Below are 19,185 nucleotides of genomic sequence, written 5' to 3'. Positions count from 1 at the left end.
AGCTTAACGTAACAGCTGTAAACATTCAGCGTTTTCGACACAAATTTAGCAATTGGATGAAAATTAAATGACATACGTGGAATTGACTTATTTATACTATATGTAATGCTATAATTATTGATACGTTCATTGACCATTTATTCGGTAAGAGGATGAGAGTTTATTTAAATATACATAGTAAAATACTAGATGTTCTAATTTATTGTTTTGAGCAGTCTTTAAAATATTTAGTTTGTTTCAGTGCAATATAATGTGTTATAACTAACAGCTGGTTAAATAAAAAAAATATTCTATAGAACTATGAGGTTAGTTTATTTACTCTGTGATTTTGTCATTGATTATAGGAAATAAGTAAGATTCTATAACTATTGCTGTATATGAATCGAAGCTCACGAATCTTCAAAAGAAAGCTTATGAAAATTATTTTAATACTCGACTTTTTGAGAAAATAAGCTTTTACTATAAATTTTGAAATGCTTAAACTATGCTTGAATAAGTAATAGACACACTGTATATACAGTTTTATAATGGGCTACTCGATTCCCGTACGTAGGACGGGCCAAACAGCTTGTTGGTTTAAAATGTGATTTAATACAACTCTCTAGAGGGTTTATCGAACAACTTTTTATCTAAAAAAAAATTTCGGGGAAGTCTCTTGTCAAGACCTTTCATTCAGGTAGGTATGAGAATGATTGGTGTGCGGCAAACGGTTTTCTCAAAAGTTTGTGATCTTTATAAGCTTAATAGATGTAGTCAATCAGGTGTTTGCCATCATAGGAGGATGAGATCTTTTGGTAAGGCCTACACCAACTACTCCTACTAAAGGTTTGAAGTAATGAGTCAGCTACACATATCCATTTAATAACTAGGAGTACGCTCCGAAGTCGCGTATGAGAATGAACGAAGACAATTCCATGTAGGTGCTCCTTAACCCTGCCTCTGCGGCCCGCCGCAAGTTCGTGTGGCGATAGTGGCAGTGATGACCAGCGTTGCCAACACAATTTGCTCATTTTACCCGCAAAATCCGGTGGTAATCCCCGGAATTAGCCGGAATCAAGTCTTGATTACCCACCAAATCCCTGAATTCAAATTTTAAAGATTTCGGCAAACTCTTTGTTAAAAACCTCGTTGTAACCACGTTGTTACGGTGCATTGGGAGAATTATTAATATTTATACCATTCTTTCTTATATTCAGCAAACCGTTCATCATTCATTTCAAGTTTTTTTAAGGCTACCTTTTTTAACTGAAGTCAAATGAAATGTAATGAAATATCTATTTATGTAGGTAACTATTTATGCAAATATTTTTATCTTTCTGAAAGAGAGGTACCGGAACTCCGTTCCACTGCATTCCCCCCAAATCGAGCACTGAATAACAGTAAGACTCTATCCCCTATATCAACCATAAAAGTTTAAAAAAAACATAACATTTACAAGATTTTAAACCTTATGTGATGGCCCCTGGCCCTATCATAAATTGAAGAAATAATGTTAATTATAAAAGCTAGAGCAAGTAATGCAAGAGTACCCTAGGTCTATCGCAAATGGCAATTTGAGTACTGTGGTTAATTCGGAATTCTTATGAATAATATTCAATAGTTTGATGCCATAAAATTTTAAGAGATTTAAGAGACAAACTAACATTTTATGTTATCCACACTTTATTCTCATAAAATCCAAGCCTAAAAAAGATAGTAACCATTGACAGAGAGGACCATGTTACCAGAAGAATAGAAGCCTGTATATAGAAACAAATCAAGTACTGTAGGCCTACCTATGGAAATTGAATTTAAGGTAAAAATAACAAGATAAATAGCCTATTTCAATTTGTTTTATTTGCAAGCATTTTTTATATTGTTATTTCATTGTGTTTCAACCACTATTTCAATTGTGCAAAGACAGTCTGGAGGTAGCATAAATTAATGAGCCGGTTCGTTATAGCCTAAACTTTACCTTCCTAATCGAACCTAACTTCAAAACACTTAATACAGTCACAAATTCACATAAAACCCAACCTACCTTCCCCACATGCCTAACTAAGAGCTGATTATTTAGTTTCAAAACAATTTGATTTAATTCCGCATTGAGTCAAGTATAAACAGCTGTTTGCTTTGTTCACACAGTCCTCAGCCCACATTCGGACCCGTCCAGACCACGCCATATTACCATCCGAACCGCGAAATGAACCTTAGATTCGTAATTTTAGCCTTCGTTTTACATCCACTTAGGAATCTTTCCGACAAAAACGGATTGCATTTTTGGAATCAGCGTGAAAAATACTGTAAGGAAACATCTAAAAATTACATCATTTCTCAATGTAGACATACTAAATAATTGCCAAATATTTTATCGGATGAGTAAGTTAAATACATTTAATCTTAACAATGCATATCAATATTTATCCGATTCAATTTTTCGATTAAAAAAATTCTTTTTTTCCAATGTATGTCGCTAAACATCAAATTGATTTATGGTTGGTACGGTTTTTGTTCATACCTATTTAAGAAATTAGGCTAAACTACTGTCTAGGACTAACTTACAATTTGACCAATAATAAATAATAAGTTAGGCCTATTAAAAAGAAAGGGTACAGTTTCATATCTTTGGCACAAACAACCGAATGAGTAATATTAATTATTCGATTGTTTAATTCGATATATCGATTTATATTACTCATTCGGTTGTTTGTGCCAACAGATATGGAAGTGTACCCAAAAGAAACAAAACAAATAGGCCTAGGCCTACCTAATATCAAAACAACCAAGGATAAAACAATAAAATGCTTCTTTAATGTTTGGTTACCTCGGTAGGTGTACCTATGGCTCTGGGAAGTGGGATTTTTTAAACGTTATTTTTTTTATTTATAACTTATCATAGCCTATGGTAAATGTATGATGAACTTAAATTCAATAGGCCTAGGCCTACGATATTAAGTTAAGTTAAAATCAAACCGATAAGTAGTTATTCATCTGATAAAATAATTAAGTTATTGTTGGTTCTCTGCGAAACTGTAACTTACCGTACCCAGTAGGTAACATAGGTAAGGAAAATAGCCTACATTTTTATAAACTCATGAAAAAGATCAAAGTTAACTTACCGTAGCCTAACTTGTGTATTTAAAAATTTATCTCTTTAACAAAACATACACAAAAGATTCATGTTGATTTTTAGAAATGTTACCTTTGTTATTAGGCCTATTATAAACTAAAAAGTAGGCTACACAGTGTAAAGAGTCTCCTTAAAAAAAGATCTTAGGCATAAATTGTTCAATATTGAAATAGGCCTTGGCCTACATGATAAATAGGTACGGTAAGTTGTATCGCCTAAAAGTGAACCGATTACGATAAGTTATCGCATATAGGTATTAAGTTAAACAAAAATATTTCATCTGATCTGGGTTATATTAAGGCCTACCTTTCTTAGTTTAAACTTTCTACCGTAGGCCTACATTCTTTGACGGTGAAAAACACAGTAAACACAGATTGTTGTATGAACAAATAAACATAGTACTGTGACATCATTAGACACAGATTTTTAACAAAACACTTGACCACTTGAACACTTGGCCATACCTAGGCTAGGCAACACGGCCGTCTAGGCAATTAATGTAACAGACACACTTCACACAAAACAACGTTACATGACACAGCACTTCCTCGCTTCACCGCCTTCCTTCAAAAGTTTATACTGTTTAGGCTATATTTTGAAGTTAAGATTATCTACCTCAGCATTCTGATTGTCTGTCTCACCATTCTTCCACTGCCTTGGTACAATCGATGAAGACCTGTGAGCCCAATTTCATGTCTGCTCGTCTTGATCTTCACTTCTTGGTTATCTGCGTAGTCCTTTTGTTATGGGCCCTTAGCAGCATTATTTTATGTGGGCCAAGTTAGCTCTTTGACGTAGGTTCCCACTTATTGACCTACAGTATTTAGTGTTCAATACTTGATGAAGGGTCCATAAGCTCAGTTTACACATAGTCGACTGAGAGTTCAATATTAAACTCACTAAAATTTGTCACTTATTCAGACCAAAGTCAAAGTCGGGAAAGCTCCTTCCTATTCCCTATTCTTGTGTCCATTGGCTGAGTTTCATCCACTCTTCATCAGAACTGAGTCTACTTGTTTTAGGTTAACCTTAACTTAATGAATGAGGTTTGAGTTGAATCTAAAATGCAGTTTGATTGCATTACTTACCTACGTAATTTAAATGGATAGGATTTTATTCACAAACTTTTGAAACCTACTTAGGTTGCCGTCTTATTATCAATTAGCAGAATGCACTAAACCTTGAGGAGTATGTTCTAAGACTAAACTTAACTTAAGAAGGCAGCATTTCTGATTCTGTCTTAGTTAGCGAGTGAACTGCAGACGACCGATGAAAAAAAAGATATATTAAATGAAAAAAACCTTATTTGATAAAAAAAGTCTTAGTACTTATGTTATATCACTATACAGTAATATGAAAGTACAGTAACTTATCTAAATATTTTGGGGCAACATTTGAATGACTGACTGAATAGATAAAGCCACCGACGCGAGAACTGAAATTTAATTTAGAACAACCAGAACGAAAATAACTAAAACCATTGATTATTATATAGTGAAATCTTATCTAATATTAATTAGTCAAAGATAACACTTAACTTTTAGCAAGTTAGGAAACAATAAGTTAGTAGACTTTCACCCACGGCATCGTTTACCGTCGCGTCGTACTTATTATATAGCATTGCCTACTGAAGAAACGTAACTTGTAGAATAAACATGTAAATATTTATTTTTCAATCAATTGCGATACATTTTAGTAGATAATTTGTTAACTGCTGCCAGTATTTTCGTAAATACATTATTATCCTAGAAATTGTAGAGTTATAATGTGAATACGGTTTGACTGTTACTCTATGGATGAAAGAGTAGTCGTTCTCTTTGTCTCAAGTAAACGACAAAATTGTAGGTCGTAAAATGTAAACAAATAAAAAGAAGAAGAAGGTAGCTTATAATGTTAATCTTATGGGACAAAATTAAAAATGTTTTTTTAAGATTTTATAATAATTACGGAACAAATATTTTTCAACAACTAATGGTCGCAAGATAAAGTGGTATAGAATCTTTGTGCAACACATCAAGTTTATAACTTCAGGCATTCTCGAGATTTCGATCAACATAAAGATGCATTTCACCCCAGTATGAGAATTCACTTCGTTCATTCAATAAATAAACATCAGAAAAGTTGGCTTGTGACAATAATAGACTGTTGCAAGTACCATTTTGCAATGATATCAATAAATACCCCCGCCGCAGCAAACCTGCAGACTAAGCGAATTTCAACTCGTCTGATTACATTTTTACTAAAATATTTCCATAAATAAGACATATTATTCCCTATTTAAATAACATTAGATTTAACGAGTGCTTAGGTTTGCTGCTACGGGGAAGATAAAAAGTGTTTTTTGACCATACGTCAATAGTATAGGATGAAATAAATAAATTTGCCAAATTTTATCAATATATACCCATAAACAAGTAAACTACAACAATTTTCATTTTCTCCATAAGAATAACATGGGAATTTTTAATTACACTATTTTTGAATTTTCTCCGTGACCGTTAGGCATACAACAGCGCTTCAATATACTAAATTATTTCTTTTTTTAAGCTCTACAAAACGTTTTAGAAAGAAATCGCAAAATTTTTTGTTTTTAGGTTCAAAAATGGGAAAAACCCATTTTTACCCCATAAAACCCCCCATAAACCCCCGTTCCCATGGTCCGATTATGCTGGATCGCGAACTCGTTCGAATAAACGTAGGTTTACACGTTTGTACCAAATTTCATCAAAATCGGATCATTTTTGCTCGAGTTATCGCGCTAACGGACACATATATATATAAATATATATATATATATATATATGAATTTGAACGGATGGTGTTTTTGGCCTCTAGGGACCTCAAAATGAAAAATTAAATCGGTCTCGGGTCCAGGTCTTACCATGAGTACTACGGTAATAGCTTATTCCCTATATGGGAAATTCGCTAAAAAGAAAGGACCGGGTTCCTTTATTAAAAAAAAAAAAACTGTTTTCTGAACGTTAAGGATAGTAGTTAAATAATGGGATGGTAGAACAAAGAATTCTTGTTAGATTTAGATTGAGACGGTCATTATGTTTTATAGATCAATTTTGTACATGCATAAACTAGATTAATAACAAAACAAGATTCAATCTAAAAAACAAACAAGTTTTTGAAAACGGTCGGTAAACATTTTAATAACTTTTAATGATCAGTTAGGGTTCTGAATTCTCGGATGAAATCCAACTAAGAAATTCATGGTGACTAACAAATCCTATCGCATGATATTTAGGGAAGCAGAATTTAACAATTAAAAGCCACAAATAAAACATATACAAAAGTGGTTTTTAAGGGCCACTTTTGGGTATAGCTCCGTAGCTCACCTGTACGCAGTAACAAGGCTCCACAAAATTTAGTAGCATCATTTGTGAACAAAATGACACCATTTTCAGTTCTATCACTGAAATGTGTACGTTTTGCTGGGTGTTTTTAAAATATCAAATCTCGAATATTGAAGTTAAGGTCAGTGACACATATTTTATTACAAGAAACATGTTTGATGTCGACATTTATCACCAGATGGCTGAAGGTTATGACCCTAATTGCAACAAGTACTTAAGGGTAAAATGCGGAAATGGTTTATGGAGAGTAAAAATGGCCGTCAAAACTTTTTTTCTTTCTGGTCTTCTTTGCGAAGTCTGGGTACCCACCAAAAACACAATTCCTTCCAAAATGAACATTTTAAGGGTCATTTTCAATTCAATTCAAATTCTCTTTATTCATTCACAGTACAAATTTTTATACAATAAATAGCGTCAAATAAATATAAAGATGAATTATGCCTTACTTATCGCAAAAACAATCATTATCTTTACAAAAAAATGCTAAGCCTAAGAAGAATAAACAAAACAAAATTAAATGAAATCATCTTTCTAAACCATGATTTATGATTTCTTTTGAATTCCAAAATTCGTCCAAAGAATACAAAGACAATGAAAGGAGATAATTTTTCAATCTTTTTATTAAAAACATCAAAGATTTTTTCCTCTATTATATTTTTAGGTAAATTAAATAAGAATTTTATGCCAATGAAACTACATTTCTTCTCAAAAAACTTGAATTTATGTCGTTCAACCTGCCTAGTATGCCTTAATTTATAACTTCCAAGCCAATTTTCGCACTTTCCCCTCTATTATAGCCCTAGGGTCATAAACTTCAGTAATCTAGCAATTAATGTCAGCATTGGATATCTTTCTTGTGTTCAAAAATGTATCACTGACCTTATTTTATTTGCGACGGGAGATTCAATAATTAAACATTTTTTTTACACACAGCGGAGTTACAAGTTAGCTATAGAGCTGCAAATTGTATCATTCTGTTCACAAATGATACCAGTAAGCAGTGAGGAGGCTAGTTGCGGCGTATACACGAGTTACGGAGCTATACACAAAAATAGCTCTTGTATATTAAATGGCACTTTTGTGATTGGTCATTTAAGCATTATGTACAAAACCTTATTTAAAAAATCCTAATTTGTACATTAGAAGAAGCATTATCCAAACTTCCAAATTTTAACAATTTTTTTATTAATAAGAAATTTTTCCCTGGTCTCTACACAATTTACCATAGTTTCCATGTAATTTACAGTCTCAAGAATGAGGAAAATTCTACCATAATATTTTATGGTTCAAAGTTTTAGTTTGTGGTTTAGGTAGATTAATGTGCCACAAAAATGGAAAGCCCCTCATAATGTTAGAATGTGGACTAAAGCAGTCAACCAATGTCTCAATTGATTTCCTATTTGTAATACATATCAATAAGCGACTCAAACATGTCTGATAAAAATCAGTTGTATTGCTGTATTCCAATATTATAATTTGTTGCATACATTTTTAGCCATGTATTAATGGGAAATTACTTTAAAAGTGCAACAAACCCATCAAAAATTCAGTTACAATTCAACAAAAAATAAATAAGGACTGACACTGTTCTTTATCACGGGAAGCCTTTCCTTTTTTTCCTGACTATTTCCCTTTACATAAAACTTTTCAGGTTTTCATTTTTTAGATGTCATTACGTATAATGTAACAAAAAACAATATCCATACATTTCTTGAATATTTTTACAGTAGTTATAACGGTATCGCGACGCGAGGCCAACCCAGTAGGCCTATTTTGTGGATGTTATAACAATATTATAAACATGCTGTTTATTTTATGTATATTGCCTCTAAGATTACCACTCCTGTTTGCAATACATACAGTAATAGCAGAATAAAAAAAAATTGTTTCCCCTCTAAAGTATGATTCGTTTTTAAACAAACTAAACTTCCTTTTCATAAACTTTCTTTTTTATGACATAATCTTTAGCGACAGAAACACTAATTCAATTAGTAATTTCATTCCTATGTTTAAGCTATGGCCAGTTTTATGATTAATAAAAACTTCCTTAGACCACAGAGAAGTACGGAGAAAACATTTAATGGTACGGTACACTTAAGCCCTGTCTAGCACTAGTTGCTGGTCAACAACTCCCCCCACGCTCTTGTACCACAACGCTCCTGGTGGAGCAACACAAGATATCCTATCTCACAAGATAGGAATTTCCACACAGTGCTAGCCGCTCAGATTCTTCCTTGAACGTCACAATTATAATTCCGACCTCATCATACTAGAGATGAAAGCGCATAAGTTAGTCGTCCCGGAAGCAAGTTCCCTCTGTACCTTACTTCTCCGTGGTTGAAATAAACCAATAGCTTTTGAAACGCTGCTGTAGAATACTGTTTACTTTCTTTTACAGAAACGTTTTAACCTTGCCCAACTGAAAGAGCAATTTAATTTATCATAAACTATGTCATCTTATAAATCCTCACCTATTATTGGACGAAAAGATAAATTTGAATTTAAATAGCAGCATTCTCAAAGTTACTCTAACTTGTAGCGTTCATTTCATTCAAAATCTCCTTAAATGTCAAGCTGCAGCTGGTTTATTGAGATAGGATGTGTACTTCAGTAAACTAAATTTATTAACATTAATAAAACAACAGTGAAATGTCTACACTTTTATCTTTTAATTACTAATTGTAGCCTATGAACTATTATTTTGTATACTAATATAATCATTTACGACCTAGGTGATAATATTTAACTTAACATTTATAATTAACTTTTTCATCCAACATAGCTAACTAAGCAATTCATACAACATAATCTTCTGTAATAATGACATGAGGTAAAGGTAATTTTGGGGTTATGGTGAAAGTTAGCGATTTAGAGTTTTAGTCTTTAATCTGTCAGAACCTATCATCATCTTACACACAAAAACCTGCAATGTGCTTCACTCAATTTAGTATTTTGTCAATAATTAATTACAAGTGAAAATACTGAAATAAAATATCAGTGTTTTATTATAAACGTTACGATAGATTTAGTTTAAACATCATCCCAATTTAAAATAAATCACTGAGGAAAAATATATGCTCTCGAGTTTCAACTTAAATCTTTAATCTGGATTGCATCTGATTGTATGAATAAAACATTACGATAGGCCTAGCAAATTAAAACTTAAATTGAAAAACATTTGAGTCTCACCTTTTTCAACAGGGCGAGTGCGGCGACTTCTGTCTCTCTGGGGTTTGGGTTCTTCTGTAACATTACAGTTAATTTGTAAAAACCTACAAAGATGTTTAAATGAATATCTAGATAATTGTAATATTTATTGATTTTACCATTACAGTAGGTACTATTACATAAAAACTCCCGCCGCAGCACACCTGCAGACTAAGCGAATTTCAACTTGTCTGATTACATTTTTACTAAAATGTTTCCTTAAATAAAGCATATTTATTCCCAATTATTTAAATATAAGATTTATCAAGTGCTTAGGTTTGCTGCTACGGGGAAGGTAAAAAGTGTTTTTTAACCATACGTCAATAGTATAGGATGAAATGAATGAATTTGCAAAATCTTATCAACAACAAGTTTACAAGTTGTTCATTTTTATAAACAAGTAAACTACAACAGTTTTCATTTCCTCCATAAGGAATTTTATATTAAGATTTTTTTTAATTTTCTCTATGACCGTTAGGCATACAACACCACTTCAATATACTAAATTATTTCTTTTTTAAGCTCTACAAAATGGTTTAGAAATAAATTGAAAATTTTTTGTTTTTAGGGTCAAAAATTATAAAAAACCCATTTTTACCCCGTAAAACCCCCTGTTAACCCCTGTTCCCAAACTCGTTCGAATAAACGTAGGTTTACACGTTTGTACCAAATTTCTTGAGTTATCGCGCAAACGGACACATATAGGCTACTGGGTGTCCATAAAAACATTTCAGGACTTAAGGAAATGAATCCTCATACTAAAAGGAAGAAAAAAGTTTATGTAAAGGTATGTCCGAAAATGCATATTTACCCAGTTATCCGCCATTATACAACATACACAAGACCTATAATAGAAAAAATAATAAAGTTGATCCGATTGTAAATTTTAAAATGGCAGCCGTTTCTATTCTAACTTAAATAACTCAAAAACGGCTAATTCCATAAAAAAATGTCAAGAATACTTTTTTAAGCATTATTAATTCCCAATCAAACAATACCAAGATCAAAAAGATCGGACAAGAAATAAAATAACTTAAATAGAACGTTTTATGTGTAAAAATGAGGCGCAGAGTTAGTCGGGGAACCCTTAATTTTGCTTTATTTTGTCATTTAATGTCTCATAAAGATTATTTGACTATAACTTAGATCACTCTTTAACTTCCAGAAACGCCTCTTAACAAGTAAAAATCTTTCATTGTAACAAACTTTTAAGTAGTTCCATTTATGTCAACATGTTTGGGACAGTACATGTATAAGTAGTTGGCTGGATCCAGAAATATTTAACACTTTTCTGCAAAAAAAAAACATATATCTTGATTCAAACAAAGAAATTGCCATGACCACTTAAGCGACACTGCGTGTTGCTCTGGACCTCACGGCCACACGGACGGGAGCAAAACGCAGCAACTAAACTTGGTTTGGATGGATTCATGTTTCTTGTTCACTTCAAAAACCTGTCATGGAAGAAATGCAGCATAATCACGTGAATCTAGCAAACAACTGCGGATTCCCACTAGGTTTCAACGTTCCTAGACCTCAACCGGCACGAAAAAAATGTATACTTTACTGCATGAAAAAAAGCACTTGTGGCCTAGTACAGTGGGAATTGAATTAAGCTAGTATTTACTGCCTAAAAAATGTCCATGTGGCCGTAGCCTAAATGCTAACATTCCAACATATTCATGGAAATAGGCTAGCTTTCTGGCAAATAAAGAAGAGCTACTACCATTGCCAATTGAGAAGGGGACACAACTTGGTGTATTGACTATTTACCACAGTACCTAGTATATTTCTGAAAGTTCACGAATAACAAATTCAATTGACTCTATAAATGATCTCGTGAACATAGTTTTTTTTTTTCACATTCACGCTGCTTGAATTCCCACTGTTGTATGATACAAGTGGGTTTTTTTCACGCGGTAAAGTATACATTATTTTCACACCGATTGAGGTCTAGGAGCGGCAAAACCCAGTGGGAACCCGCAGTTGATTGATGGATTCACGTGATCATGCTGTATTTCTTCCATGGCATGTTTTTGAACACTATTGAGAATGACTAAAGGTTGACCAGTGGCTTACATTCAACTTCAGTAACCGGTAAGTACACTGTTCCAATATAACTTTAAAGCTACTAAAACTTTTATGTTTTAAAAGCATAAATTTACCTTTTTTGTTTTGGTTAGATTTTAACAGGGCATCTAGGGACTGTGCTAGATCAAAGTTGTTTCCTATCACAGTTTCAACAACAATATTCTCAGGGATGGAATCTCCAATAACACTGTGAATTTCGTCTAGACAAGAGCGTAATCTAGCTTCGTCTACGTCGCTAAGTTGTGGGTACCTGTAAACATAACAGGGTATAATGCTACTTAACATAAAGAAATATTAATCTCCAAATAGGAAGCATACTTACATTAACAACACTAAACAAAAATAGAATATAACTTAAGACAACCAACGTTGTTCTAGTAAAAACTAAAATTTAGATGATAAAACCAAGTCTTTCAAAAAGTTTTGGTTGTTTGGACTACAAATTCTTTCAACAAAACAATCCCATCAATATCACAGGGCCTTTGGTATGGTATATTTCATCACTAGGGCGTAAATTGACTCTTTTTTTAACGGAGGTCACGTTTTGCAATTGAGGTGAAGTCCAGGGCGGGATATGAGCAAGGGTTAAAAAGACACTTATTGTCTGTGTGGTGAACTTTTCCTCATATTGCATCATTAATTAACAAACTAAGCTAGAAAACAGAATTTTTTTGTTAAGATAACCTCTCACAACGACTTTCAGCTTGTTTTCAATTCTGCTAATACAAATACCGTAAGCAGCTGTTTAGTAAGTGATTCAATCATTTCGTCTATAACGATTGTGTTACAGTTCATTCATTTCACCATCGATACGTCGAGCTATCGACAACAATAGGCTAGCACCTTACCTAATAAATCAATTGATGAATAATTTTGATTGATACGATAAGCACAATCTAAGTTTAAACTGTATACAACAGCTGAATTTTACTCCCTTGGGACTAAAAATGATTTTTACTCCCTAGAGACTAAAAATACTACTTTAGACCCGCAATGCATGCATTAAAAACGGATGTTTTTTGCTGCAGTATGACGAAAAAGCTTTTATTAAGGCAGAGAAATTTAATTTAGGCTACCTAAAGCTATCAGAATGTCGTCTCTCAACTTCAGGTTCAATATCTTCATCAACCTCTTCAATGTCGTCTTCTTCTGTTATAAATGCTGAGATCTGGGTTTGCCGGTTACTACGATCGTACATAAAAGCAGCTGAAAAAGAGAATAGTTTATGTTGTAAATTTCTACTAATGTGTTTCATCAAGGATCATACATTGTTTACTAAATGCTTGGGTAATCAACAGGAAATACTTTAAAATAATGAAAAATCTTAATGGTTGTTTAACCCTCTTAGTGTCAAACAGTGCAGGAGTTTACATTGTCTTTTAGCTCAGTCAATTTCAGTCTGATTGGGACTGGATTTATATTACTGTAAACAGCGGAAAACTGGACTTCTCCGGGGGTCTGTTTCTATAACCTTACTTTTGTTTTTCTTTTCCCAGATGTTTAGAGAAAAGTCAATGTTTTGATTTCCCTGTTGAGTGTTGTTATTTACAAGTTGTTTAAGTCACTATAATTTCTTTATTGAAAATTGATTTCTATTTGTACAAGTATTTAGATGTACAAAGTAGGACTAATCAATAATGACTTGTTGACCAACTAGAATTTGTTGGTTTTTATGTGTTTGCAGTAATGTTTTGAAGGTCATCCGTAAAGGCATAAAAGCTATTGTAATAGGCATGATTTAGCGCCTGTTCCTCTATCATTTATGACTTATAGCTATCCAAAAAATTATTAGGACAGTAAAAATTGGTTTTTGCCTGGAAATAATTCCTGGAAAGCTGGAAATAGTTTTAATCCTTTTATTTTATATTGAAGTTATACTCCAATATAAGGCCCCAGCCTACACTTGACCTTAGCCATTTAATTCTAAATATTATGTCAAACAACAAAATATATGAATTTTGTTATGGCTTACTTATAGGCCAGTAAAATTAGTAAAAAAATTGGCCGTGCCTGGAAATAATTCCCGGAAAGCTGGAAATCGTTTTAATCCTTTTGTTTTATATATAGAAGTAAAAGGATTTGAAGTTTGTCCCATTAAACCAGGTGAGCTTCTGACCTGAGACCACAAAAACCTTGAAATTTAGGGTTATTTTTTAGTTTTTGCTAGAACGTCAATAAACCGTCCAGCCTACAGAAAAAACACATCATAATGGAATTGTAGAGCATAAAATTCCGCATCCATTGAGTATCTGTTGATGAAAATCGAACCAATAATAAGTTGTTTATACTAATTTAAAGAATGTTATTTTATTAAAAAATTATTGAACATTGTATCTTCAACCAACATAACTAAGTAATTTAACATTTAAATTACTTCTAGAAAATGGATTCAAAGTACAATATTATTTACAACGTAATTAATACGATTTACAAAAGACTGATCAGATTTGTTGTCTCTTTTGTGGTGAAGCCGAAACTGCAGGCTTCCTCCCCCTCTGTACGTGCGTCATAGCTTATTTATTTGTTGTTTCCTTTCTCTGGTGGATTGGTGCAAGAAACAACTTTACAGTGCAACATTTGACTCAGTTCTTCCTACAAGTGCAACCACTTTTACACCCTTTTGCACACTTACATTACATGAGATAGTTCGCCAGAACATTTGTTGGTTTTGGAAGTATCCTATAAGTAATATAAATGTCAAACATGCAATTTTCAATAATTTCTTAGTAAAATAACGTAAATCACTTATTATTGGTTCGATTTTCACCACCAGATACTCAATGGATGCGGAATTTTATACCCTAAAATTCCATTATGATGTGTTTTTCTGTCTGCTGGGCGGTTTTTTGACGTTTTAGTAAAAACTAAAAAAATAACCCTAAATTTCAAGGTTTTTTAAGGACTTTCAGCTAATAATTAATTTGTTTATTAACCAAAAAATATGAAAAATTGGCCAAAGGTACTTCAAAGTATATAAATTATAATCACTATAAAATTCTCTTGTTACTATTTCTATGAGCTTAGACCTGTTTAAAAACCTCTCGGAAAAGTAAAAAAATTACTAAAAATTTAAATTCAAGGATTAACTATCTTAAGTTTGGTGATCATATTGAAAAACAACATAGTTATTGCCCTAAAAAGTCAATTTTATGGAGTTAGGGGGGGGGGCGTACACTTACCCTGTGTTAAAACCCGTTTGGGACATGGGTACTTTTTCCCATGGGGCAATTGTACGTCCCCAAATAAATAACTAATAAATTATCTAAGAATAAAGAAAACTTGACTAGAAGAAAAATAAACGGCAAGTATGATAATGACTGGTGGTAGGCTACACATGAAATGGAATGAAATAGGCCTACCTAGTTTATTTTCTGTTGATTGCTTACATGAAATAGGCAATGTTATAAAATCAATAAATTGAAAACAGATTGTCATAAATCTATAGCCTACAACTAAAACATAATTTCTACACATGTACAAAAAAAATTCATATACATTGTAAAAGGGATTGTCTGCCGATGTAGGGCTAAATTATAAAACAACATGCTACAGTAAGCTAACACAACTCCCCGAAAAGTCCAACTCACCATCACTTGGAGAAATACAGCTGTCGTCTTCTACCGAATGGCCATAGACATCATCATACCCATCATATTCTGTAAAAGAATGGGGAGTTACACAAACAACTATGGTAATAAGTACTGTACTAAGTTTTTTTTTTATATTTTTATATATATAAATCTTTTTTGACATTTAACTTTTTTTTTGGTTATTTTGATTTTTTTCATTCTCTATAATTTTTTATATTATTATTTTTGTATTAATGTTGTGTTTTGATTAGATTTATCACATTCATTTTAATTTTGATTTCATTGTCGTTCTGTTGCCTGATTATAATGCTTGTATGTGTTCCTGGAAAATTTTCTTGAAGCTACAACCTGTTTCCGGCCAATGTAGAATTAATCAGCAGTCTGTACACTTTATTTGATTTATGCTTGATCTGTTCATATCTTTAACTTGGTTGTTACATGTTTCATTGGAAATGTTGTTCTTTCATCTGAAAGGCATTATTCTTTTGTTAGCTGTAACTTATTTTCAAATTTGAATTTCCGAAGGTTATTCTTGTTGTTGCTTTGTTTATGGTTGTATTATATGGGAGATGCAAATATTTTAATTTTTTTTTTTCAAACAATCTTTGTGTTTGAAATTTTAACTTAATTTTCATTCGAATCATTTTTCCAAGCATGGGAGATTTGTATCCATTTTTCGAGGCTAAGTAAAGGATGATGTTTTTTTTTTCTTTTTCAAAATCTTTGCTCTGACATCGGGATATTTACTAGGCCTAATCGATTTGTCATTGAATGAAAAGTTGACAATTTGTGCTGCCACGAGAGATTTGTTTTTGATGGTATGGTATGATTATCTCTGTTATAGTTGGTTTTTGGTATATTTTAAGCGTTGTGTATTTGTGTTTCTTTTTAAATTGTTACGTCTAGAAAATTTGTGAATTTTGTATTTCTTTGGATAATTTAATTTGTGTGAAAGAGAATTTATGTGTTTAAGTAAACTTAAACATAGTATTTACAATGGGCTACATGTAGGCCTAGTCCAAAGAAGATTTCTCAGGTGCCGTTTGACGTCACTAACTGCTGACGTCACTTTGAGGGAACACCAATACCGCAACGATACGGTTTTGAGCCGTCGGCTCGTTGGTGAAGTGGATAGCATGGCGGGCTGATAATCTGAATGTCCCGAGTTCAAATCCCGCTGATAGCACTAACTTTTTGTCAACATTTTTTTTCATATCAGCTAGTTTGGATAGGTTAAATGACAGTACAATTTTATAATTAAAAAATTATAAAATTGAATTTTAGGCATTTATAATTTTACGTTAAGAACAAAACTATTTTTTTTATTAGTAAACCTTCATTCGATTTTTCCATCATCAGCACGTTTTGGTTACGATATGACAGTTTAATTTAATAATAGAAAAATTATAAAATTGTCTGTTTCTTCAGACGCAGCAGTTAGTGACGTCAGCAGTTAGTGACGTCAAACGGCACCTGAGAAATCTTCCTTGTGCCCCACCGGGCCTATTCAAGTTACTAGAATAACATAAGATTAGGCCAGGTTAGTTTTTAAATGCTATTTTTTTAAACAGGCCTATTAAATCATGTTGGCCTATTTAGGCCTAATTTAAGTTGGTCAGTAATAAACTGAAAATCAGAATTTTTGTAAATTGAAGCTTGCTGTTAAATGGCTGAGCAATTTAATTTAAGGTGGTAGGTCCTTTCCCTGGTCAGGAAAATGACCGTAGGTCAAGGATTTGAATAGTCTGTCAGGTCTCGTGTGCAGGTCACAAGAATTCACCTAAGTTTTGCAACTGCTTGGTGGGATAGGACCAAGAATAAGCTAATAACTACAAGCCAATAAGTCATTTATTTAACCAAAATAACATATACATGCATTGGTAAATGTCATTTAACAAAACATACAGTTTCTTGATTTCAATATGAAATAATAACAAACTGTCTAATTTTTTTTAACTTGCAGTAAGAATACCTATGATCAAACAAGTTTGATAGTTTTTTTAGCCGTCAGCCAGGAACTTACGGAGGCTTTAATAAGCTTTCTTTTAAAAGAAAATATTTTAGGGTTTTTGTAAATTTCAGAGATGGTTTGATACTGTTTTGAGATGAGAGGGAAGATGGTTGAACATTTTTATTAAATTATATCGGAGATGGTTTTGAAAGGAGGAAGTGTGGTGTCTAGTCGAACTGGGAGGGTATTTGTGGATCTCAAACTATAATGATGGTCTGTTGGAGTGTTAAACTTGCCAGTGTTTTGATGCAGAAAGGATACCTAATGTCTTGTAGATGTAGAGACATGGTAACGTTAATATTTCGGATGATAGAAAAACTGGTTTACACAACTTAGGCCTAATTACACATTTCCGTGTCGTGTGCTGCCTGTCTGCATGGTAGGCTAGGCCTTATTAACTGTAGTTACATAATCACATAGTATCTTTAAGCTGTAGCCTATTTTTAACTACATATAAGTATATAGTTTTGTTTTAAATGTTAGGTCTTTTGTGTTGGCGTTTTAACTTATGTTGCTAAGCTTAGGCAACCTTAACTTACACATTCTATTCCCACATCTAGAGGGTCTAACTTACGTGTCATTACCCTTGGTGTATTAAAATGGCTGTCTTGGGTATGCAAGTTACATAATAAAATGGCTGGCTTGAAAATAGCTAAACTGCCGGCAGTAGGCCTAGGTCAAATTTTCGTATTGATACCCTTAGCGTCATACTGTACCCTAAGTTATGACGATACCTTCCTGTATGCAATTTCTATGTACTTCAGATTTACCGGTACCGATTTACGCATTGATACCCTTAGCATCATACTGTATGACAATACCTTTCTAGGGTTAAATTGGCATATGTAACTTAACCTATGCCTAGGCCTACTCATCTTAGATTAGATGCCAAGTTTAATGTAGCCTATTGACGAATAAGCCTACATTGTAAACAACTTAATGGCCGAAATAAATCTTGAACCTTGAATCTCTGGGATAAAATATGCTAAAATCATTTAGGTAACAACTGTTCCATTCTAAGCCTAGGCCTACTTACCATCAGAATAGTTCATAGACCTAACATTTCGATGGCGTGACATTCTATCACAATGAGATTAAGAGCCTAAACCATTTTCAGGTTTTAGCACAACAAAATAATATACTATTTTACAAATCAACTAGGCCTAGTTTATATTTAAGTTAATACGTATTGTTTTCTTGCAGTTTAAAACAAAGAATTCTACGTTCGCACTACACTTCACACGTAACGTAACAATAGTAGTAGTAGTAGTACCAATTAATTACAATTACATTGATGATACCAGGAATATTATTATTCCAACAAGTCAAGTAAGTAGTAAAGTAACTGAACTGAACTTTAGAACTCTTTACACACACTGTTCTTAGTTCCGATTGGATCAGATTGAGATTAGGTCACGCACGACGCACGGTCGTCGGGTCATCAGTGTCAGAAATTTTAGCTCAGTGGTGTCAGACAAAAAGACAACGAGTGGGACACCTTGCTTGCTTGACACTCTCTGCCTGCACTCTGCTGCTCTGACAGTGACAGTTGACACAAACAGTACAGTCAGTCAGAGTCAGACCTCGGACAGCATGAAGCAGGAGAGTGTGAATTGTACCATTGATTATTTTTATACTATTAATTTGTACAGTTCATTCCCTACTATTACGTTTTTATGGATTTTTAACGGTCAATTAATGTAAAATGTTTTAAAAAATGTAAATCTATCTATACTATTATAAAATACCCCCGCCGCAGCAAACCTGCAGACTAAGCGAATTTCCATTTCCCTGAATGGATTTACACTAAAATGT

The 19,185-nt window shown here is 33.0% G+C and overlaps 1 protein-coding gene across 1 annotated transcript in view; it reads right to left on the bottom strand.

Annotated features, from left to right (window-relative positions):
• LOC128993983 (protein HBS1) overlaps nucleotides 1–18,726 on the bottom strand; it is a 53,206-nt gene extending 34,480 nt beyond the window's left edge. Inside the window, exons 1-5 of the mRNA XM_054418144.1 lie at nucleotides 18,407–18,726; nucleotides 15,357–15,425; nucleotides 12,846–12,975; nucleotides 11,844–12,019; nucleotides 9,661–9,714 (exon numbers count right to left, since the gene is read on the bottom strand). Of these exons, the coding sequence (XP_054274119.1) occupies nucleotides 9,661–9,714; nucleotides 11,844–12,019; nucleotides 12,846–12,975; nucleotides 15,357–15,425; nucleotides 18,407–18,449 (472 nt within the window). The 5' untranslated portion in view covers nucleotides 18,450–18,726. The remainder of the gene's footprint in view (nucleotides 1–9,660; nucleotides 9,715–11,843; nucleotides 12,020–12,845; nucleotides 12,976–15,356; nucleotides 15,426–18,406) is intronic.
• Nucleotides 18,727–19,185: the final 459 nt, after the last annotated feature.

Source organism: Macrosteles quadrilineatus, unplaced genomic scaffold (genome assembly GCF_028750875.1).
Source record: "Macrosteles quadrilineatus isolate MER2022 unplaced genomic scaffold, UCM_ALF_1.0 Scaffold_5__1_contigs__length_97177068, whole genome shotgun sequence".
Taxonomy (NCBI): domain Eukaryota; kingdom Metazoa; phylum Arthropoda; class Insecta; order Hemiptera; family Cicadellidae; genus Macrosteles; species Macrosteles quadrilineatus.
Note: the sequence above shows the minus strand (reverse complement) of the source record. Positions and strands in the feature narration are given on the sequence as shown.